Genomic DNA, 24,471 nt, shown 5'->3' with positions numbered 1-24,471 from the left:
GCCGCCAGGGGCTGATACCAAATAGAGATTCGTAGGGTTACTTACCCTGCTGTAGCTCAGCTGTTATCCGCTGCACTCAGCTTTCTTCTGTAGCGCAGCCCAGGAGGCTGCTGCAACAAGGTTGGCTGGCTGTTGGTATCCTCTGTAGCGATCCACAAGCATCTATTTGATGTACGTACCTAACCGCCCCCCCCCCCCCCGAGTATCCGAGCCCCATATGATGGGTAACGGATTGACCCTCACAACACTCTGTGAGGTAGGACAAGGCTAGCCCATTTTGCAGAGGGGAAACTGAGGCATGGAGCGATGAAGTGACTTGCCCAAGGTCACAGAGGAAATCTGTGGCAGAGCAGGGACTTTAACCCAGGCCTCCAGTCACCGTCCTAACCACTGGACCATGCTTCCTTTCTGCAGCCTTGTCACTGTTAGAATTTCAGACCAAATCCGGTAACCTTTCACCCATTTCCTGCACAATCTTAGAATCATAGATTAGGGTTATAAAGAGACCTCAGGAGGTCACTAGTCCAAGCTGCTCAAAGCAGGACCGAACCCCAACTAAATCATCCCAGCCAGGGCTTTGTCAAGCCAGGCCTTAAAAACCTCTAAGGATGGAGATTCCACCACCTCCCTAGGTAACCCATTCCAGTGCTTCACTGCCCTCCTAGCTAAACAGTGTTTCCCAATATCGAACCTAGACCTTCCCCACTGCAACTTGGGTCAAGTCACCTTTCTGCACCTCAGTTTCCCCAGCTGTGAAATAGGCACAACAATCCCTCCCTCACAGAGGAGCTTGAGATCAGGTCAGCGAGGTTTACGAAGTGTCCCAAGCCCTCTGGGTGCAGCAAAATAAAGAACGAAATGTTCAGAATAATACAAAAATCCCCAGTTTAATACAGATTTTCTCCAAGCCTCTCCATTTCATTCAGATCTTTACAAAAGTGACTTTACAACAAACAAGTGTAGAAGAAGGTTAAGCTGAGCAGGAAAGGCCTGCTTCCTTCACTCTGAAGTATGTACAACACTACGGTAGGGAGCAATATATACAGAAGGAAACCAGATCAAAAATCAGCACATTTGAAATCATTTTGCAACATTCCTTTTAAAAAAAATAAAAGATTAAAAAGCCATCAAGCACCTCCTCTCCCCCCCTTACCCCAGCCCAGCTTGCATCAAGGACCAGGGCCAGGCAGAGACATTTCCTAAAACAGCAACACTCTCTACTAGGGCTACAGCAAGCTGTTCATACAAGCAAATGGTTTTACACGCTTATCAGCTCCGCTCTCTCCTGGCAGATTGCTGCCTGATCCTGCAATGAGCCAGGTGCCAGCAATTCCAGGATCAGGGCTCAGCACTGGCAAGAGGAGGGAAGTACCAAAGATTCCTAGAGGGGCCATTCACAGGTACCTACAGGTCTCTACTCTCACCTTGTCCCCTTAGCGATGCTAGCCAACCACAGAATAACTTCTATTAGATCACCACTACACACACACAGCAGGGCTTGCAGTCATGTTCCCAAGCAGCCAGAAGTCTCCTTTTGGGACGCCCAGTCCATGCCCTGCCTACGTCCTGCCCAAAGGCATTAGAGAGTCTTCCCACTGGTCCCCATAAGAGCTACAGGGTCCTCCCCATGCTCAGGATCTCAACGCACTGCCTGGGGGCCTACTTTGGGGTACCGTGAAGAGCAACCACCGTGTGACCCTTTGTCTCCACAATCTCATATGGTACCTGAGGCTTCGGCCTCCTGCAAGGACTAAAGAACCAGGTAAAGGACGGAGGCACTCACATCCCATAGACAGGTGTGGGGTTTCACAGCCAGCTAACGAGATCACACTTCACTTCTTACAATTAAGGCACATTGTGGCAATGCCAATCTGACCTTGAACAGGTCAGAAGAGAGATAATGCGCGAGCGCGCACACATACATACTCTCCAGTGGATACATTTAAACCATTCTTGTGAAAAACAAGACGGGGGGGGGGGGGGGGGGACGACAAAGTTCACCCTGCAACTTACTAGCAACTGGCTCATCTGGAATTCTGCAATGTGACCCCCAGATGCCCCTCAACAGAGGCTACAGTGCATTTCCTTGTGGATCTGTGACGAACCTCGCCGAGAAACCTCAAGACCCAGAAGGCAGTGCCCTGCATGGATCTGAGCAGCATGCTGAGATTGGTGGGCCAAACCTCTGTGTTTAAATTTAGGCATGACCCCCCCCTCACAAGGAGATGCAGGCTCTGTAGATCCATCCCCCTATGTGATAGATCCCTTAGTGCGCAAGGTACACAAGCCTAGTGCTCAGCAAGCAGGGTCAGCTTTGAGATCTACCAATCAGGGGAGATTTTACCTCTCGATATTAAACCTCTTGTATAAAAGTGTTTTATTGGAGTCCTCGAGAGGAGTTTTTGCGGGGGTCATTCAACAGTAGGCAACCAATACAGACATCTAACCTGCCCCATGCAGCATTGTTGGGGGGATTGGAGCTCCTCACAATTAAACGTGCTCTGAAAACAACCAAAAACATGGTTAAAAAAACGAGTATCTAAAAGTCCATCTAAACCGGACCTAGGTGGCTGCTAGGACCAGAGAGTGGGGGTTGAATGGGAGTTTAGTGATGACTCAAGCTGCATATCCCTCCCGCGCCCTCTAAGCGGGTGTCTGGACACAACAGGCCGGAAGGAGCAGGTGGAAGATTGGAATACAAGGAATTTCCATCTCACCAGCATATCAATTTCAGGGTCGGAAACAAAGGATTCATCAAAATAAAATTTTTTAAAAAACACCCAGCTCTGCTAGACACTGGGCAGTTCTGGAAATACACGCGCACAATTACACAGCCCCACTTTACATATGGACAAGCATGTCCTTGGTGCAGCACCTCCTGGTGGCTGCTGCAGCCCTGTCCCTTTGGATAGGATGAGCAGGGTTTTCTCCTCACTCCCTCCAGAACGTCCGCCCATCACAGTTCATGCTGAGGTGAGATGGGAGGAGAGGTGGGATTCCTACGCTCTCCCTTTAGAGGTTCCTGCTCACCAGAGGTAGGGGTTAAGTTCACATTAGGGGCAGCTCCCTGAAGGAGGAGGGGAGGGAATACAGGGAAGGATCCGAGCTGCCGACTCCTTCCCCCCCTGCATTCGAACAGGCCAGGCATCCCGCTGGTCCAGTCCCATGGGGGAGGGGAGAAAACGACACACACACGCACACACGCGCGCGATTCCCTTCACATCAGCTGGGAGTGTCTTCAACCACCGGCTTGAAAGAGACCCAGAGCCGAACGCGAGAGGCACCGCCTGCCCTGTGTGTCCATCTGGATCTAGAGCCCCTTGCTGGAGCCCTCCTAGATCCCGGTGTGCTTCTTGATCCAGTCCCGCAGCTTGGAGACCCGAGTGTAGACTCCTGGTTTGTTCCGCTGGGCGCAGCCATCTCCCCAGCTGACCACACCAGCCAGAAACAGCCTGCTGCTGTCCTCCACGCTAACCAACGGCCCGCCCGAGTCCCCCTGCATGGAAACAGAACTGCAGGTTAGACCAGGCTAATCCCCTCCCACTTCGGGCTCTTTCTCCATTTAGAGCACAAAAACGTGCTCCTGCCCCCATACAGTTATTAAGCAAATCAAGGAATTTGTAAGGGATGTGGAATGTTTCTACAAGTTACGTCCGCTGGTCATTTCCACATGACTGTGTTTAGAGGTGGGGTAGGAGGTGTGAGGGTGATCGACACTCACTGTAAGTTGAAGTTTTCACATGGGAATTTCCTAAGTGGTTTGTTTTTTCACCTAAAAAGACCTTGCAGGAGGTAAGAGAGTGTCTGAAGCTCCTTGATGTTTGCATTAACTTTCTCTTTCAGCTTCTCCCCTCCCTTTGAGACCTTGACAGTACTTGGGGAACAGAAGTCCCGTCTTCCAGCGAATTTCACGCTGGTGAATAGAACCGTCTTGGCAACCTGTTATGCAGGCAGCAGCACTAAGCGCCGTCTCGGCCCTGATCTTGACCCCTGGCCGAGGCAGGAGAGTCCTTGGCCTCTCTTCAGGAGACCACCAGCAGTGCGGGTGGAGATGGAGGCTCCAGGGAGGTAGGCCAGAGGAGTCAGGCAAACAGCTATCCGATAGCAACAGCTTCTTGGTACTAGCGAGCCAGGGCTGGATGAAAACCGACAAGCAAATGGTGGTGACCCATGCTTTGAAATCTGAATCCAGAGCCAAATAACGCCTCCCGCACCCACCTCCCCTCCAAAGGATGGGGTGTTAAAGGAAAACATCAGCGATTCCCATTGATTAACACAAAGGAAATAAAATCTCCCCTAGGAGAGAGACTGCCTAAGTATCCAGAATGCACCAGGGCTGACAGATATACGAAGTAAGCCACCGTGTTGGACCCAGCTTGCTAAGAAACGGCTACCCTCGCTTCCCGGGGTTTCAGCACAATCTGGTCAAATCCCTTCCAAACCCAGAGGCCCCTACCTGGCAGGCATCGATACCCCCTGTCAGGATCCCCACACACATCATGCGTGGTGTTATCTGGTTGCTCAGCAGTGTGCTGCACATGGTCTGGTTAATCACTCGAATCGTTGCCTTCTGCAGGATGGTGGCACCAGCACCTATAAGGACCAGAGATGGGAGTCCCCTCCGTGCATAGAGTCTGGGGTGGGGAGCACATGCCCCAACTCCTAATCCTCAGCGCCCTGAGGGTTACAAGCGGACAAGTGCTCTCCTCGCCAACATGCTCCCTTCTCCCTTCACGCCTTCCCCCAAAGCAAGCCCCCGCTACCCCATCCCAAACTCCAGCCATCAGAAACCAGCTGCGCCCCAGAGACACCTTCCTTCCTGTCGTATTCAATCCCACTACTGACCACCAGCCAGGGCCAGCTCTACATTTTTCGCCGCCCCAAGCAGCGCATCAAATTGCCGCTGCGGGCGCACTCTGTGCCCCCTTAGGGCGGCAGGTGTGTTTGCGCGGTGGCGACAATTCAGCGGCAGTTTCTATGTTTAGCTGACCGCGGCGGCTTCAGCTAAACATGGAAGCTGCTGCCAAATTGCTGCCGCCGCGCAAACACACCTGCCGCCCTAAGGGCAGAGGGGCTGCCCTCACCGTGCACGGCAGCAATTCGGCACACTGCTTGGGAGCAAAACAAGAGGGACTGCTGCCCCTTGCAGACTGCTGCCCCAAGCACCAGCTTGGAATGCTGGTGCCTGGAGCCGGCCCTGCCACCAGCCTCGCCCCGATCTCTCCCCACCACTACATCCCAGGCTCCTGACGAGAGCCCACTTTCTCCCAGCAAGACAATCCAAAACCAGCTACAAGGGCTAGGGGCAGCATGTGTGGCACAGGCTGAGGGGAAAGTCTGGCAGCAGACTCTGGACTCACTCCAGACAGTCCCAAAACATCCTCTCTCTCAGCTGCTGGAAACATGCCTTCATTCTCGGCACAGGGGCCCCACAATGGCGGCCTATGGGTTAAATGAGTTTCCAATGAGGTGAGACTCTACCAAGACCTTGTAAACTCTCCCCCTCCCCACTCCGTCTACACACTGATCAGCCAAGTGGCAGCTGGTGCACCCAGAGCAACTACAGGCATCCAGCCCTACCTCCCTCACTCCTTCCCAGGTGACCCCCCTCACCTCCTTCCGAGGTGGCCCCCCATCCAGTCACCCAGATTTCCTTGCCAGAAGGGAAGTCATGGGTGGCATCAGGTAGGCAGACGGGCCGGACAGTGGTGGTGAATTCGACAGGACTCTGCAGCTCCAGCACAGCGATGTCGTAGTCGTAGGTGAAGTCGTTGAATTGGGTGTTGGCGATGATGCTCTTGATGCTCCGCTCTTGCACCATCTTGTTATTCCGGTCACTCTGGTCATGAAGCCCTAGAAAGGCCGTCCAAAGCTTGGGGTTCGAGTAACTGCACAGAGACATGCCACAGGGTGACGTGGGGTGAAACTGGAGACAGCTCTAGGGCAGGGTTTGGACTGGGAAAAGATTTTCCAGCAAATTTTTTTTTTTTTTTTTTTAAAAACAAAATTGGGTTGTCAACTAATTCTATTTCCATAAAATAGCGTTTGTTTTCCACAGAAACACCTGGTTTCTGGTCAAACAAACAAATGCCTGAAAATTGAATTAGGACTCTTTGGGCTATCCTGTCACGAAGCCTCATGGAAGCAGTAGTTCAGGTACCTCTTGCCCCCCTTCTCCTCTATGGTTTGGATGCCCCAGATAGACTACATCTCCCATGATGCACTACAGTCACCGATTCCAGTGATGCAATGACCTGCCCCTATTATGAGAGGCGCAGAATGAGAGATCTAGTCTGACTACGGAACCCGGCCTATAAGGAATAGGAGCATAAGGCAGCCAATCTACAACTCCCATGAGGCACCACTTCCCATTTTGATTTTTTCACTGAAATTAAACTTCACCATGGGGAGAAAGAATGCCCATTTTCTGACCAGCTCCATAGGGCTCCCAGCAGTCCCTCAGAGCTCCATTGTGGCTGCCGGGCCATTTTGTGGAACATGGAGCTTCCCTGCAAAGCTCTCTACCAGAATATGCACGGCACAATGCCCCTACCGTACACTTCCATGGCATCCAAAAACCTCTCACAGCTCTTCACAAGGGTGGGTATTATCGCCATTTCACAGATGGGCACAGAGAAATTAAGGGTCCCACCCACAGTCAGAATCAGGTGCAGAGCTGGAAATGGACCCCAGCTGTCCTGACTCCCAGTCCCTTGGCAGGACTAGATCATCTTTGTGTTGCTGCTTCCCAAGATACAAGAGCACCTACTGCGAACCACCTGGAAGGTGAGCCTGAGATGCAGTTTAAACAGCTGTGACCAGCAAGGAGATGATAAACTCACACCCTTCCATTTTTTTAAGCATGGCAGGTTCCCCCAGCAGTCCAATGCCAGAGCCACCACTTGCTAAGAACTACCAGCCACAACAAGATGCTGGAGAGGAGTCAAGGATCCCACCTAACAAGCGTGACCAGTGGCAGCGCAATCATCATCCCCATCCATCTGGGGGGCAGTCGATAGAGGCTGCCATCTGATAACAATGGGGTTGGAGCCATTACTTGGACCAGAACCAGTACAGGATTCAAAGCATCTATTGAATTGTTGGGAGGGAAAGAAGCATCCCCTGTGCATCAGAGTAAACACTCCTTTAGAAAGAACATTCTCCGTTATTCCCTTACAGGCAGGGGGAAGCCTATATATATATGTTGGTTATGCCTTCCTCTGAAGCAGCTGGTACTGGCCTCCACTGGTGGAAGGATACTAGGCCAGAGAGCCCACTGGTCTGATCTGCTATAGCAATTCCTATCCTCCATGTGTGTGTCTGACATGGCACCAAGTCTGCCCAACCCTAGAGAGTAGCACAGACCCAATCCCACGGCACCCACCAACCTGATTGTCCCCTGGTCTTGGAAGCAATGTGCTGCTGAAACCAGCCACTTGTCCGATATCAGCGAGGCTCCACAGACATGCCCCTGGCCTTTCACGTGCAGGCTGACCTGCCACGGCCACTCGCCCACTTCCGAGTCCTGCCCGCCAACGATCCGGGTCTTCTTGCTGTAAGAGCGGATGCCACAGTCTGATATGGGAGAGTGAAAGAAAGATCAGAGAAAAGAGACCACTCCTGTTAGTTACCTGCTCTCAGTCTCGTCAGACTCCCGCTCCATCCTTAGGGAATCTATTTAATGGTACTGATGCCACCAATTGCTTTGGCAACTGATCATTAGAGTTATCACTGCAGTGGGAATAGAGTTTGCCAACTGCAGTGGCAGAGTCAGCAGTGTGTGAATATAAGTGTTTGTGCAGGTCCTACATAAAAAGTTTTTAATATAAAAACAAAGATCAAACCATCACTTCAACTTCTTCATGACAGTCTGGCTATTCCCTAGCAAAACAAATCAGTTCCAAAAGGCACAATATGTCCATTCGGGAGCCCAAACTATCCCCTCCCCAACCTCCCTTTACAATCCCATAAGGTAAGTAGCAGGTCTCAAGATCTAAGCCCTGATTTACAGGCGTGCCAGCCACCACACCAACACCGAGAAGGGGCATCACCCACCACAGCTCTCCTCATCCGAGTTATCAGCACAATCCTTTGTCCCATCGCACTCCGGGTTGGTCTTGCTCAGGCACACGCTGTTGCGGCACTTGTAGGTGTAATCCTTGCAGGCGACAGACACCACTACAGGCAGGGCAAAGGGAGAAGCGTTAGCCCCAGATGGCACCGTGCTGGGGAACCCTCCCAGGCACTAGCTCCTAGGAAGGATGCTGAGGCCGGGAGGAATGTTGTCTGGGACAGCCTTTTAGGCTCCTTCCCAGAAGAGCGTGGGAACAATATGAGTCTCTCGGCGTTTCAGCTACACGGTTATGCTGGTACATGCAACACCAGTGACACGCAGCTCCCACGGGAATCCAACCTGTGTCATGGCTTCGAGATCCCCTTCTTGGCATGAGGTCGTTGTTCCACAGATTTCCCGCAAACGGAAGCCCTGTTCATGGCTCGCTACTAACTGTGCCCAGGTCAAGACTCTCCTCCCCAGCCTGCCCTCACCTCTGCTGCAGGTGCCCTCGTCGCTCCCGTCCCCGCAGTCGTCCTTGCCGTCACACTTCTGGGTTTCAGGGATGCATTTCCCATTGCTGCACTTGAAGTTCTTATCTGGGCATTCTGGGAGAGAGAGGAAGCAGCCGCTGCTCAGAAACGGCAAAAAGAGTACAAAGTGCCAAAGATCCAGCTTTAAGGGACCTGCCTGATGGAGGAGACAGGACCATGCTTTCAGAGATATAAAGGAGATTCCTTATGGAGGCTGCAGGACGCAGATGGACCCTGTGGTTTTCTAGCTTAGACTAACACCTCTTACCTTTAACCCAACACTCATGTTCTATTTCCCTTCTGTTTCTTTCTCCATCTCCTCCTACGAATCTGCTCTTTTCTTTCTCCCCTTTTTCACAAAACACTTATGTTATTCCTACGCTTGGCAGAATTCCCATTGTTATTGATTTGTTATTTCAATGGGTAATATTGATTTTGATATTTAAGCTTTTTTTTGAGCTATCAAGTTAAATTTTCCACAGGTGTGCAAAATGACTTGTTTAAACATTCCCCCCTCCCCTCCAATTTTAATTGATTTCAATTTTGAGTGGCCGGAAACTGGGGCTGGAGTCAGGCAATAGTTATTGAACACCAGACTTTGAGATTCAGAAAGTTACAGCTTTATAAAAGAACACAAATTGTCAACACCACCTGTCCAATTATGCAAAGTAAAACTTCCTTGAACCAAAACTCTAATAAGTTTTCAAGCAGCAATTTTCTTACTTTGCCTCTCTGTCAGTTTTGATTGTCAATGGATGGAAATAGTTGTTTCTTAGTTTTGAGTGTACGATGAAATTGATATTTACAAAAATCCATCTCTTCCAAGCCTAGTTATTCCTTACACAGCCCCTTACAGTACCGCTACTTTGTCCCAAATAGTCTGAATTTGGCAACTTTCTAGGTGCTCTGCAAAAGAAACCTGCTTTGAAAGGGTCTGGTTGAGGTGCACTTCCTAGATCACGCAGGAGGTTAGTAGCTGGCTGGCAGCAGAGTTCCCACAGAACTGATTTTAATACAGCTGGTATTTAATTTAATTGCATTTATTGTATGGATTAATGATGTTAGGACACCCAGGAACATGGGATAGGAAACCTTTTTCTGAAATCTAAGTAAGTTTTTCTAAAACTCTTGCTTTTCTGTGGGGAAAAAAGTGCAATTATTAATCTAGTTCCAGTCACTCTAATTTTATATTTATTTGCAGGTAAAGCTGATCCTCCCTCTGTCTCTCTTAAAACCAGTTCAAACTAAACACACGCAGTCACCCCAATTGCAGCTAGAGTCAGATCTAGCTCGCACCTCACCAGCTCTGGCACTTTTCCCACCAGCGTTTTTCACGCATTGTCAGGTCTCGGTCCCTCCTGTTCTCTGTCTGCAGCACACATTAGTTTATTCTCCTGAAAGGTGATTGCGGTTGTTGACTTGGTGGGGGAGGTTAAGTGGCCTGGACTATACAGGAGGTCAGCCCACATGTTCTAGCGGTCTCTTCTGGCCTTTGACACTGTGACTTAACGGCCAGGTCTCAGCGTGGGGCGAAGCAATGGGTGAGTCACTTACTGCACTGCAGCTCATCGCTGTTGTCCCCACAATCATTCACACCGTCGCAGAGCCAGAAGCGTGGCTTGCACCAGCTGTTATTACACCTGAACTGCTCCTTGGTGCAATCTGGGGAAGGAAGGGGAGATGCTAGATGATGCAGCGATGCCATCACTCACTGGTACGATACACAACTACAGGCTGGTGATAGGTTTCAGACAGTGACATTTTAGCAAGTCCCTCTCCTTTGGAGACATGCCTAGAATATACTTTGGACACAACCCTGGGTGGTCCAGAGTCCTTCCTGCATCTCCACCCACAGGAGCTGAATGTGCTTAGCAGTCTTCCAGGCTGAGCTCCTTCCTGACAAACAGAAGAGCCAGAATGACTGACTATACAGGGAGAGCCTGCAGCTCCCATAACTTGGGGACACCAAGGAGGATCTTCAAAGCCGCAAAGAACCTTTCAAATGCACCCTTAAGGAGGAGAAAGGAGCCACTCTAACATCAAATGGGGACCGATGTTTAGTCCATCAGACCAAGACTGGCTCAACATCTGGGGCTGAGCATTTGGATGAGATGAGACCTTCTGCAACTGCCCATTCTAGCCAATCAGTCATTGGCCAATTTGGCGCTTGGCATCAGCCTCACACACATGGTGCCCTGCAAATGCCCGAGGGACTGGCTACATGCACAGATATATTTTGGTAGCCAATTTGCAACATCTTAATCTGAGTGGGTTACAACAAGCATGGCTGAGTGGCACCCTGGCAGCAGCTTTTTCCATGCAGTTTGGACATCCTCACCAACCATACTGCTTAAGTGTTTGCCCCAGTGAATTCTGGGAAAATCTGGGCAGCTACTCCATCATGCCTTAGCAGAGGACTGAGTGCCCAATGAACGTGCACACAGACCGACACCAGAAGCACATGGAGCAACGCACTCTGGCATGCACTGGAAGAGTCAGGAGGAAGCAACACCAGCCAAAGCCATTACAGAAAGTCTCTGGTCTCATTTGGAACACGATAATCAGCTACCAAAGGCTACTGACAGGGCAGTAAACGTGTTTCGAGCTTACTGTGTCACTAACTGGTCACACTCAGTCGCACAGACAGAGCCTGATGTGTTTCTAGGGTGAGGAAGCAAAGAACCAGAGAACAGATTTTTCATTCGAAAAGAGCCTGGGATTGAGTACACACCCGGGCAGCCCAACCACCCACTCATCGCCCCAGGGGGGCAGCGAGCACCCATGGGCCAGGAGCACACCATTTTCATCCCAAGGGAGTTGAGTCCTGTCATTTAGTACAATGAGACCTGAGCCAGAGGCTCCAATCTCCTCCCATTGACTCCAGGCCATGGCTAATGACATTATCTGTGGGATTATATATTAATCAGAGACACAAAAATGAATCCACAAACACACATGCACTCCCATTGTCTGCCGAGAAGGAGCGATAAACAGCACCGTAGTGCCCTGAGCATGACAGGTCTTGAAATGTAATGAAATGCATGCGGGTAAGCCAGTCCCCTAGGGCATGCAGGAGCCAGGTGGTTGGGACCACAAAGCAGCCTCAGCAAGGATTAAACACGTGGTCGGAGGGAGGTTAGTGAGTGAAAGTCACCAGGCACTGGCTCTTTGCAGGGAGATTAACAACAATAAGAATGAAGGCTCACAAACTATAAAGATATTCCAGACTGACCAAGCCGCTGATTGTTCCTTTTCTACACCAGGCTGAAGGTTGGGGGAAGAAGCTGTTTCCACTGGGAGCTTGATGCTAGTTGGTGGCGTTCCCCAAGACAGCAGGGTTTGACTTTCCTCCATGAAAAGGGGAGGACCAGCTGACCCACAGTCAGATTCAGGTCTCCAACAAAAAGGCGACAGCACCAGAAGGCTGATCTTTGGGGGGGAGGGAGGGCAGAGAGAGAGAGACACACACACACACACACACACACGCACTGTCCCCAGTGTTCAAGGGGTTCGAATCAACTCAGTGAGCTGGGTGCTGGGATGAAGGCAGCTGCACCAAGATCCAATTTCATTCCTGTTGAATGACAGGAACAGCAGCACCGATGCCTTTACATCAGTTGCTAGGCACGTACAGAGCTGAAGCAGCCTGTGTAGAGCGGTGGTAGAGCCATCGTCCAAAAGCTTGGCAGCCCGGCTGGCAGGATCTGCTGGTGGTGCACTCCACAGATCATGCAGCTGGCTGCCGGAGCCACTGACACAGTGTTGGACTTGCAACCCATGTCTAAATTAATCTCCAGCAAGACAGCAGCTCTGCAAGCTGCCAGAGGGGATTGCTAGGCCCAGCAACGAAGAAAGGACTTTCCCCACCGAGATCTCTCCCCGTAAAGGGTAATTCTTGCAGCTTAGGATGCACAGGTTCTAAAAGACATCCCAGTCTGGCTAACCTCCAGCCCTGCGGCTGGACTACCAAGAACTGCCTTCAGCCCCCAGCTCTGATGCATTATCCCAATCTGTCCACTTGGGAGAGCCTGGAGCAAGTCAGAAGTTCCCTCCCACTTGCTGACATTCTGCAGAGACCTCTCCGTCCCATCACATGGCCCTGCAAAGAGAATCCAAAGGAAGGACTTACTGCAGGAGCGCTCGTCGCTGCCATCCGTGCAGTCTACCCAGCCGTCGCAGCGCATGACTTTATCAATGCAGCGGCCAGTGTTGCAGGTGAACTTGCCAGGACAGGCTGCAGGCAATAAGGGAGAAAGAGAAAGGTGTAACATGCATTAGCCTTGCCAACAACCATCAGCTCCTCTTGCATTCAGTTTTCAGTGTGTCCATTTCTCTGAACACACATGCTGCACTGAGGACTCCTCACCTGGACCAGCTAGGGTGACCAGATGTGCTGATATTTAGTCATTTGCCCCACGTCCCAACCGATGTTTGGTCGGGAAGCTGTTTGTCCCAATATTTTGCACTCCGAGTTATTGGGTTTTTGCACTCTGCCGGAAGCACTCCCTTTTTAAAAAAATTTATTGTGTTTCACTGGTGCCCCCCCACCCCCCCATGTGTCCTGATATTTTGTTCCTCTCATCTAGTCACCCTAGCACCAGCATGAGTGAATGCTCCTGTGTGAGTGGAGTGGATTTTCCAGGGAAAACCTGCTGCTTCCTGCACTGGGATGTTCCTAGACCTGGGTCAGCTGTTCTATCCTGCGCTTGCATCTCACCACATCCGTTTCCACCCAGTGGACACTTGGCATGAGGAAGCCAAAATGAGACATTATGTGAGAACAAACATGAGAGAGAAGGTTAGAACGACAGACTGGATCCTGATCTGGACTTCCCCAAAGCACAAGTGTATCTGTACCTCGTGGATTCAGCGAGTCTGACCATCAAGTGCAGGGGACCAGACTAGAAGACCTCTTGAGGTCCTTTCTAGTCCTGCTTCTATGATTCTCCGTCTCCCTCTAGTGCTTGGTCCAGTGACTACAACAATCTGCTCCTTATTCCCAGTGAAGAGGAGTTACTCTTTTCACTCAAATACCCTCGATGCCTAAGGCCTTGCAACCTGGGGTGGTCTCATTAAATTTGAGCTAGGATTTCCTTTGGTCCATTTACAGTAACAAAAATTCAGATTTGGGGTGGTCCAGTTCAAGGTTCTGGCCCATTTTGAACAATAACCTGCATTTGCCTCAGAACTGCACTAGAAAAAAAAAAGATGTGCAAATAGATACTTACAGAATTCCCAGGCTTTTATCAGTGAACAACAAATGCGTGCAACCCAACTTATAGGGCGACTACAGCAATAAGCCAAGCGGGCAGGTGTCCTCCCCAAGATGTGATGGCCCAGCTGGGCTATGCACACCTGTCACCACAGCTCATTTCATTTCCGACCCCAACCCTCCAGAGGTCAAAGGGGAGACAAATAACCTCCTTCCTCAGCAGCTAAGAAAATAAGCCAGTTCCCCTGAAAGTCCACAGCATCTAGGCTTCAACTCACGGTCACTGGAATCGTAAGACAGGAACTCTGCCGAGAAGCCAGTGTCTGTGTACGACTGGTCTGAATGGAACCGGACTGTGATTTTGTTGTTGTTACTTGCCACCACAAACTGGGAGCGCTCGCCACAGTACCTGGTGGGAGGGGAGGACAGCACAGATTTAGGAACTGTTACAGTACAGAAGAGAGGGTCCCTCTCTCAACAGTAGAAAAAGGCAATTTCCTCTCTGTGCCTCATACACGTCCATTGGCCTAGGACACCAACAGGGTCTTCTCACTCCCACTCACTCTAAACAAGGACTGAACCCAGCAAGGTCACCCCGCTAATCCATGCCAGGTGCCAGATCTAGATGCCTAGCCCCAAACTGCAGAGCTGCAAAGTTGAGACCTCGATTTCAAAGTTGGGGTCCTTAGATCAGTGGTGAGGAGGAGGCTGTTTGATATGGTCCATGCAAGACATAGGGGCCTGCAAGAATCTTGACAACTGTTTGTAGCTGGTGTGCTGAGAGACCACTGCCCTTCATGCTGACCAGCAAGATCACATTGCTTCCTTGTGCCTGGATCCACCTGTTGTCTCTTTTTTATACTCAAGATTGTAAATCCCTTGGGGTACAGACAGACAGTCTCTTTGTTCTGTATGTGTACAGTGCCTGGCACAATGAGGTCCTAGTCCCTGGCTGGGACTCCTCAGTGCTACCACATCACAAGTGCTACCAAGGGCTAGCTGTAAAATTTGGGTCCATATTTAGATTTGGATCTCCCCCACCTTTCCACTAGAGAAGTGACCCAAGCACTCAAGAAGATACCTCACTTCTATTAAAACTTTTTAAAATCATGAATTATTTTTGCAGGAGTTGTTACACTGCAAAACAGCAAGCAAATGTGGCTTTCAGTTCCATTAACACATTAATGGAAAGCTAACGTAACCAAGTTGTCCTTGTAGCGTACATAGCTGATCTTGCTTTCCGCACACTTCACCTTTAAATTTCTACAAGTCTGCCATGGCATATTCATTTCAGATGACTCTCACGTCGACACTCCCCTTCTCCACTTCACTTTATGCTTCTCTTTCAGAACTTTTACTTAGGTTGAGAGCACAGCGCTGCTCGGCGTGAACAGAAAGAAGAGTCCTATCTGGATTCCTAACCGGCATCTGACAGCAGTTAGCTTTGTAGACAGCATCTGATGTTGAAAACCAAGTAGAGTAACTTCCAGCTATAGCCACTAAGCAGTGATCCCCAGTGACAGGCAATGAACCAGATTCTCACAGAATCAATAGTATAATCCCACCATTCTCCATGGCACATAGGAACTACCAGACTGGATCAGACACCTGGTCCATCCAGTCCAGTATCCCATCTCCTATAGTGGCAAGTGCCTGGTGCTTCAGAGGAAAGTGCGAGATAACCAAGAATGTCTCACTCTAATCCTCAATAGTTATTGGCTTAAACCTTGAAGCATGAGGTTTTATATCCCTTCCAGAATCTGTTCACATTTGCTATAGCAGCTCTGAGAATTTTTGTAAATGATCTAAATGCCCAGTCCCATTTGGAATCTTGCTAAATTCTTGGCCTCAATGACCCTGTGGCAGTGAGTTCCACAGCCTAATGACATGTTGGGTGAAAAAGTATTGCCTTTGATCAGTCTAATTTGCCACCCTTTGTTTCATTGGCTGTCCCCAGCCTGTGCCTTCGAGTCACGTCACATTGCCCAGCACTTACTTGGTATTGCCGATCTCCACATAATCCTTGGTGCAGGAACTGACCGGGACACCAGGTTCCAATATGTAGAACAGGTTGAAACGCACCTTCACGTTCTTTGTAGATGGAACCTGAGAAGAGGCAAGAAAAAGTCAGCAGAGGCAGTGAAAGGAGTCAGAGGCAGGGAAACTAGTTTCTCTTCCTTCCCGCTTTGGCGATCAAAAAAGGGAGACACACACCAATTTAGATGGAAGATAGGCGAGATTTGGGGTGCAAAAGATGAGTCCATGAGGAAAGGCCAGAGGAGAACAATAATAAAAATCACAAATAATCTTTCACATTCGCACAGTGCTCTGTGCCTCCCTGCCTCAGCGGGGGGCATTCTTTTGTCTCTGCAGGTCTTTGAAATTCCTGTTTAAACCAGGATCCTGACACCAGACCCCAAGAAAGTGGTAAGCGTCACAAAAGGGGTGCGTGTTTCAGGTATTTATGCAGAGCTTTTTCAAACCTGGATTCACAACATAGACAGGCCAGTCAGACAATCTACCACCTGTAGTTTACTCTGGACAGCTCCCATAGGTGGCCAGGCCAGCCATAGCTTTAGTCCTAGCTGCACAGAGCCAGGTGTTACCCAGCGCCCAGCTGACCTGGTCAGTTTCAGAGGACAGATGCAAATGGGTCAGGGAAAAGCCTCACAACACCGCTGAAGTCATTCAGAACAAGGACTGACCAAAACAAGGGAAGGGACGTTGACAGAAGGGAGAATTCAACACAGAAATGGACCAATCAAGTCAAGCCAGGGCCCATCATCTCCAGCATCCCATCCCTCACAGTGGCCAGCAGCAGACGCTTCGGAGGAAAGTACAAGAGCCAACTCCAGTGGAATAACCTGCCCACGGCAGAAGTTTCTTCCTACCCCATCAATCAGAGACTGGCTTGTTCCCTGAGGTCCCTTATGCCCTGTGTAAAGCCATAGCCGGTGCTAAGGCTTTACAAAGTCAACAGGAGTTAGGCACCTTCAAAAAAACCATCCTCACCCCTGCTCCCTGTGGGAATCCTGCTAATCTCTTGGTCTTGGAGATCACCTGCCCAATTCACTGCCATGACTTGAACAACAGGCCCCCTCCACCTCCCGCTTTTACCAGTCCATGCTAGGCAGCAGGGTCCGTCCCACGCTCTCACCTCTATGTCCCAGACACAATCTGTGTTGGGCGGATAGTGGGCCGGGTAGTAAGGGGTGGTGAAGGTTCCACTTTGTCCTTTCAAAGTCTTGCTGCAGGCTAGAAGACAAGCAGGAAAATGAAATCAAGATGCCAGGGCTTCCAAAACCAGTGTTCGGCTACTACCCCAGGCAAAAACAGACACAGGCAGAGCAGCCTTTAATGAGGTTAAGCCAATCTCTGGAGATACCGGCTCCACTCCAAGGCATGGATAGAACCCAGGAGACCAATTAGGTAGTCTTCCCAGCTAATCCAACATAATTCCTTCCCCCTTCCCCTAAGGGGGCATCATTAAAGAAGCCAAGTGCACTGTGGATAAGACAAGAGCTTCCGATAGCCAGGAAGAGACCTGCTTCTCAGGAACTCCTGCGCAATTGGCAGCATCATCACAAGCATCTGGCTTCTCCCTTCCTCACCTTCATCAGAGAGGGGGCGGGGGGGCTTTCCCGAGCCCCCTACTTACTTTTAGCCTTCGGGAGCTGGAAGAACTCTGCCTTGAAGCCAGGATTCCGCCCCTCAGCATTGGTGATCAGCATGACCAGCATGACATTCTGGGAGGACAGGAAGGTCAGGTTGTAGGATGGAGGGTAACTGCCGCACAGCCTGGGAGGAGGGAAACACAGAGAGCACTACGCAATGGAATGGAGCAGAGACAGGAGCTCGCTTGCCACATTACGCGCTCTTCACTGCTTGGCATTCCCCTTCCCCACCACGTACAGAGTCCCTACCCCACCCCAGAAAAAATAATCCCAGATTTGAAGGGACACTATCATATAATATCCAGTTAGCACTAGACCTCACAGTGCTTTTGTCATAAGTAGATAGGTAAGGTAAGGGTTAAGTTTCTTTTACCTGGAAAGGGTAACCAAACACCTGACCAGAGGACCAATCAGAGAACTGGATTGTTTAAAGTCAGGGGCGGGAATTTGTATACTCGGGGTCTTTTTTGTTTTCTCGGCTGTGAGTAAACAAGGTTTCCTCCTAACTCCTTCTTATCTCAAATATTATACCAAAAGTCTGTGAGTACAAAGGAACCCAAAGCAATTCGGCTGTGAGGAGCTTTGGGTTGTATTTACAGATGTGGATTGCTGGGTCTTTGTTGTTCCTCGGCTGTGAGGAACAAGCTACCTTACTGATTCCAATCTTCTTCTCATTCTACTAAGGGGCAGTGAGTACAAACCGAGAACAAAGTAAAATCGGCTATGATATGCTTTGCTTTGTACTTACTGTGTGTGATTGCTGGTCTATTTAAATTGGCTATTTTTTAAATCAGACTGGGGTATTCAGATTTTCTTAAGTAGGAGCCTGTATAAATGTTTATGCAAGTTATTAGTCTGTATTGTCTCTTTTTCTATATAAAGCTTTCTTTTTTTTAAAACTTGTGGAAGTTTCTTTTTCTAGTAAGGCAGAGAAAGTGAAACCTCTGTATCAGGTACCTGTCTCCCTCACGGGAAGGCAGGCACGGGGAAAGGCAAAGCCAAGCTGTTGGTATTTTGCATCTCAATTGTCCTGAGGGCAGAGAACGCTTATCTCTTGGGAAGCAGAGAAACCGGTTTCTTGATACTTGCAGGCTAGACCAAGAGGCAAGCCTGGGAAGGAGGGGGGAAGGGGTTTTCTCCCCTGCTTTTAGCATCCAAGGGATTTGGAATCTGGGTGTCCCACCAAGGGAGGGTTGGGGACACCAGAGAGAGGAAAGGGGGGATCAGGCCCTAGCAATTCCTGATCTGGTGGCAGCCTATCAGATCTAAGCTGGAGATTAAGCTTAGAGAACTTCATGCTAGTACTTCATATTTGAACTCTAACGTTCAAATTGAGGATTAATACTATGACAGCTTTACAAAAGGAAGGCCGGCTCATAATCCCCATTTAACAGCTGGGGAAACTGAGGCATGGAGCAGGGGCAAGGGGGAGTGACTTGCCCAAGGTCACCTAGCTGGCCAGTAGCAGAGCCAGGAAGATAACTCAGGTCTCAAGTCCCAGTCCACTAGGCCACGCTGCCTCCATGTACTACAGTGGCTCCTGAGATATGGGACCCTGTTACTGGGGGCTGCAGAGGGGGCTCTTCCTCCTGGTTGCTAAACTGCATGACAAGAAATGAAAGACTTTTTGTGAGCAATTGTCGTTGCCACAGGGATTGTATGCAGTCAGGAATAGGCAGCTTGGCAGCTTTTAGGCATATGACATTTGGAGCAGATTTCCTAGCCGTGAAGAAGAGTGCCGTGGAAGCCTGAAAGCTTTTCTCTCCCACCAACCAAAGTTGGTTCGACAAAAGCTATTACCTCCCGCACCTTGTCTCTCTAATACCCTGGTACTAACAAGGTTAGACCAACACTGCCTAGATCATGTGTGTATTGCAGCAGTGCCCAGCCCGGAGACTCAAATCACAGGCCAGGACCCCACTGTGCCAGGAGCTATACAAACAAAACAAAAGCCCCGTCCTGAGAAACTTGTAATCCAAGTGGTTTTTCTTTCAGTTCAACTTTTTCACAGTTTGCGCCACATCTTGAGAGCCCCCGCAGTTGTTTTAAGCAAACATTTCTTTGCCTGGGCTGCCAATATGTGAAGGTTATTTAAAGTGATTGTTTTGTAAAACCAGACGACTGTCCATTCGCTAGGTTACCCTCCGCGTGGACAAACACAAATCAGCGAGGACAGTTGCACTTGCAGAGGCTTATGGCGATAATATTCAGGTCGGCTAACTCTGCCATGAGGAAGCTCGGCAGGTGAAAAAACAAACTGCTTCCCTTGGAATATGCATTAAAAAGGACTATTTCTATCGACTTGGGACCATCTCTTTGTTCTGTGTTCGTACAGTGCCTCTCATGACTGGTGCTCCTAATGCCACCACAACATAATAAGTGAATTATAAATTATATATTCATTATCTTAATCCACCCAGGAAGGCGGCTTCAGATGACCTATTTATTCAAGAGCTCTCTCCCCCCATCTCAGTTTTCTCCTTGCAGTCCCTCTGCTCACACCCCCTGATGCTCTCGTGCGGGTCTTGCATTTATTCATTCTTGCTCTGTCCAGTTAGTATTCAGTCTGACCCCAACAGCTTGTTAAGTCTGGAGTTCAGCGTCACCCTGATTTATCAGATTACTTCTGTTGTGTGCTGCATAGACACACAGGAAGACAGTCTCTGCCCTAAAGAGCTTGATTCCTACTCACTTTTCTTCGGAGGCTAATTCCACAGTCTAGAAGCTCTGGCTGTCAGACAATTCCCTTGTTATTCAGCACAAGAGTCCTGTGGCTCAGCATAAACCATTACTCCTAACTATACTCCTTGCTCAGCCCAGGAAACTCCTCTTACTCCTTGGCGTTTGACACCATTCAGAAGCCTGTGGATGGGCCCCACGTTCTGCCCCGCCCGAATCTCTCCACGGAAGGAGGTAGCCCAGAAAAGTCACTCACGTCACAAGGGTGTGAGGTTCCACGGGGCTCAGGGAGTTGTAGACCCTGATAAAGTCGCTCCCTTCGCTGCAGCCTTCCACATCAAAGGTCTTGAAGGTAAGGCTGATGATAGAGTCAGCGTCGGCCCTCAGGACCCAAATGCAACGAGCATTGTTCGGGTACGGGCTGTTGGGAAAACCCGGGGTAGTGAAGCTCGTGATCTCACCTTCCTTGGCGTGTAGGGCAAAACTGCAGCTCTCTGCGGAGAGGAGGACAGGGGAGAAGGTCCGAATGTCAGTAAATACATCACAGAAGAGAAAGCAGATAGACGTCGCAAACAGGTAGTTCTTGGTTTAAACCGCAAGAGATGAAAAGCACTGAGGTCCAACACTACCACTCTGTTTGGCCCCCAGTAATCCTAAGAGGAAGCTCCAATGACTTGGTTTTCTGTGTGAAGCTTTAAATTTCTAAAACTCTGCCTGCATGCAGAGTCCAACAGGGGATTTAGTCTTTAGTCTCTCTGCAGACTGTTACAAAGGACACACACACACTGTGCTCTCTCAGGGAGACCAGACTTTCGTTCTTTCTTGTTATGGTTTTCCGTTAGCTAAAAAGGAAAGTTGCACTATCTATGGAAAATCCTGCCACTTGGGAGAGGCCCACCTAATCCTACTGGAGGACCCCAAGGTCAGGCCCAGTTAGGGGTCACATATTTGGAATCATGGGCATCCCTAGGCTGCTCCTGGCCGCGAATGAAAACCCTCCCAGCAAATACTCCCTAAAGCTCAACCCAGGAGGATCCTAGTGGAATCAGTCCCACCCTCCATTTCAAGGACAATATTTGCTGGCAATAACAGTAAGAGTTACACTTACTGTCTCTTTGTGACCACATTATACTGGAATCAGCAGCTACAAGAAAAAATACACATTTCATTAGTAACAAGTTCACCGCTCAGATGCTAGGCAGGGAGCACCCAGCCAGCCTGCATTTGACGGGGGGGAGGGGAAGAGCATCTTCCCTGACAGTGAGACCTGGAGAAGCTGGTCCTCTGCCCCCAAAGAAGCAGAGCTCTGGCGTAGGTGTCTTCGATCATGGGGAGAGGGCTCAGGTCCAGAGGCTCCAAAATCCAAGCAAATGAGCCACAGTACAGTTCTCTGATGATCTCGTCCTGGAGGGAGGACTCCAGCTCTCTCCAGAAGCAGTAGGGAAAGCGCCAGGTTTCCCCATGAGCACCACCTGCTTCCAGTTCCCATGCCTAAGAATCGCCGCCCGTCACTAGGTGCCTGGGGTTGGGGAATCCTCCTTTCTCTCCAGCCAGCCTGTCCCGGTTCCCAGCCCTGTCGCCCCCATCAGAGGGGACATGAGCTCTCATGAGCCAAAATCCCACTCCCTGGCTTGGCCCTGCTGCTTCCTCTGCAGCATACCTAGAGCACGTCACCTGGCCCAGGCATCCAGTGCCTGTCAAAGTAGCACTTTGCCCTTCCGTAAAGCCTTCCCTCCAAGGACTCTCAAGCCACTCCCAGTCACTAACCTTCACAAGCCGGGCAAAGCAAGCAAACGTCATCCCCCTTGTACAGACAGGGGGACTGAGGCACAGAGCCGTTAAGAGATCTACCCACACCCAGCGAGCTAGTGGCAAAGCTAAGCCTAGGACAGCTCGCAGGCCTCCAAGCAAAGGTCTATTCCACCTCCCAAAGAAACCCTGCAAAGTTAGAATCACCAGGGGCATCAGGCAGTTCCCTCCCGCCTGACCCAGAGCCCAACAAGGGAGACAAGAAAGAGAATGGAGACAGGACTCACGGAAAGCAACAATCGAATTGACTTGCAGCACAGGGTTCCGTGCCCTGTAGTCCACCGTTTGGATCAGACTCTGCTTGTCAGCCATAGCCTTGTCGAGCGCCTCGGCCCTGTATGCCGGGACGATGAACTTCGACCAGTAATAGGCAATCACACTGCCCTCACTGCAGGGGGAAAGGGAGGTAAGTTACCAACAGCGTGCACATGCCAGGGGGCGGGAAGGGAGAGAAGGAGAAGAGGGGATCTGGGGACTCAGATTGCCAGACTTTAACGTCAGCAGGGACCATCATGATCATCTAGTCTGACCCTCCTGCACATTGCAGGCCACAGAACCTCCCCCACTCATTCCTGTAATAGACCTCTCATCTCTGGCTGCGTTACTGATGTCCTCAAATCAAGTCACAGAGAATCGACCATTTACACTAGTTTAAACAAGCAAGGGACCCGTGCCCCATGCTGCAGAGGAAGGTGAAAAAGCCCCAGGGTCTCTGCCAAACTACCCACAGAAAAATTCCTTCCTGACCCCAAATACAGCAATCAGTTAGACACCAAGCATATGGGCGAAACTCACCAGCCGAACACCTGGGAAAGAATTCTCTGTAGTAACTCAGAGCCTCTCCATCTAGGGTCCCATCACCAGCCACTGGAGATATTTTCTGGTAGCAGTCGCAGATCGGCTCCCCGCCATTATAGGCAGCCCCATTATCCCAGCCCCTCCATAAACTTATCAAGCTCAGTCTTGAAGTCAGTTCAGTTTTTTGCCCCCACTGCTCCCCTGAGGAGACTACTCAAGAACTTTGCTCCTCTGACGGTTAGAAACCTTCACCTAATTTCAAGCCTAAACTTGTTGATGGCCAGTTTATCTCTGTTTGTTCTTGTGTCCACACTGGCATTTAACTCACATAACTCCTCTCCCTCCCTGGTATTTATCCCTCTGATGTATTTACAGAGAACAATCATATCTCCCCTCAGACTTCTATTGGTTAGGCTAAACAAGCCAAGCTCTTTGAGTCTCTTCTCACAAGGTAGTGTCTCCATTCTTTGGATCATCCGAGACGTCCTCCTCTGCACCCGTTCCACTCTGAATTCAAGGCCCAGGAGCGGTGGAGGTTGCCGGGAATGAGCACTCTCTACTCTCACCTGAAATCCCCTGGCTCAGCCTGGTTCCGAGGCTCTTGGGGCAGAAGGTGAGCTAAACAAACTGGCTGAATATGGCCTCGTCAAGAGCTCTGTTCAGGGAAGGGCCCTGCCAGACTGAGTCACCCACAGACAGTCTATCCCTTAATATCATAGCAAGGCCCATCGTAAACCAACGTCACTTCATTTCCGTCTGTTCCGTTCCCTGGGGGCTGCTCCCATTCAGAAGCAGCATGTTACAAAGATGACTCATTGCATTGAGTCCGTCTTATTCTCAATCTAAAATAAAAGGGAGCCCGACTGGGAAGCCCACAGCTGCTCTCTGTGCATGGGGGAAAACCAAGAGGTATTGCTGCAGTGAGGTGGCTCTGTCCCATGATATCCCAGGAAAGGTGTCAAGTATCAGAGGGGTAGCCGTGTTAGTCTGGATCTGTAAAAGCAGCAGAGAGTCCTGTGGCACCTTATAGACTAACAGACGTTTTGGAGCATGAGCTTTCGTGGGGGAATCTCAGGCCCTTCAAGAGCACGGCTTTGGGTCTACATGCATCTGACGTACTGGGTATTCACCCACAAAAGCTCATGCTCCAAAACGTCTGTCAGTCTATAAGGTGCCACAGGACTCTCTGCTGCTTTTCCAGGAAAGGTGAGTTTTTGCCTCCCTCTAATTTCCAGGATGTACCAGCTCCCTGCCTCCACGTATGGGCTCAGGATGTAACTGTACGGACGCAGCACCCACCTGAATGCAGTTATTCCTGTCTTCTTGTGATAAGGGCCAATGTCTCGGTTATTTTTATAGATCTCCTCGATCTATAATTTAAAAAAGGTAAGAGAAACATATTAAATATACAGATAAGTACCTAAAACAAAATCAGGAGCAATTCAATTCCCAGCAGGTCTGGGTGTTAAAAGAACAGAGTCAGGTTAATCCCCCCCCCATAACATCACAGCCAAAGTTTGCAAGCCTAGGAACCTAAGGCAGGCTCCCGAGTCCACATTTAGACACCTACAAAGTCACAGGAGGACAACTTCAGTATCATCCGTGAGGTGCTCAGATAGTTCAGCGATTGGAGGCAGCGGAAGGGGTGTTGGCATCCTAGATATACCTACACAGCTGGATCCACAATCCGTTCCATGGCACTGAGCTCAGGTG

General features: G+C 49.9%; 1 protein-coding gene across 3 annotated transcripts in view; it reads right to left on the bottom strand.

The window, feature by feature from the left end:
- Positions 1-861: 861 nt before the first annotated feature.
- The window catches only part of ST14 (ST14 transmembrane serine protease matriptase), a 46,805-nt gene continuing 23,195 nt past the window's right edge, over positions 862-24,471 (bottom strand). For all 3 annotated transcript variants that reach the window (XM_032802422.2, XM_075073470.1, XM_075073471.1), the window contains exons 4-19: positions 24,058-24,128; positions 22,188-22,348; positions 21,260-21,295; positions 20,408-20,645; positions 17,457-17,596; positions 16,956-17,053; positions 15,795-15,904; positions 14,077-14,207; positions 12,716-12,820; positions 10,141-10,248; positions 8,548-8,661; positions 8,056-8,178; positions 7,389-7,575; positions 5,614-5,888; positions 4,457-4,593; positions 862-3,496 (exon numbers count right to left, since the gene is read on the bottom strand). In XM_032802422.2, the coding sequence (XP_032658313.1) occupies positions 3,335-3,496; positions 4,457-4,593; positions 5,614-5,888; positions 7,389-7,575; positions 8,056-8,178; positions 8,548-8,661; positions 10,141-10,248; positions 12,716-12,820; positions 14,077-14,207; positions 15,795-15,904; positions 16,956-17,053; positions 17,457-17,596; positions 20,408-20,645; positions 21,260-21,295; positions 22,188-22,348; positions 24,058-24,128 (2,196 nt within the window). In that variant the 3' untranslated portion in view covers positions 862-3,334. The remainder of the gene's footprint in view (positions 3,497-4,456; positions 4,594-5,613; positions 5,889-7,388; positions 7,576-8,055; positions 8,179-8,547; positions 8,662-10,140; positions 10,249-12,715; positions 12,821-14,076; positions 14,208-15,794; positions 15,905-16,955; positions 17,054-17,456; positions 17,597-20,407; positions 20,646-21,259; positions 21,296-22,187; positions 22,349-24,057; positions 24,129-24,471) is intronic.

This window comes from Chelonoidis abingdonii, chromosome 18, assembly GCF_003597395.2.
Source record: "Chelonoidis abingdonii isolate Lonesome George chromosome 18, CheloAbing_2.0, whole genome shotgun sequence".
Classification (NCBI taxonomy): domain Eukaryota; kingdom Metazoa; phylum Chordata; order Testudines; family Testudinidae; genus Chelonoidis; species Chelonoidis abingdonii.
Note: the sequence above shows the minus strand (reverse complement) of the source record. Positions and strands in the feature narration are given on the sequence as shown.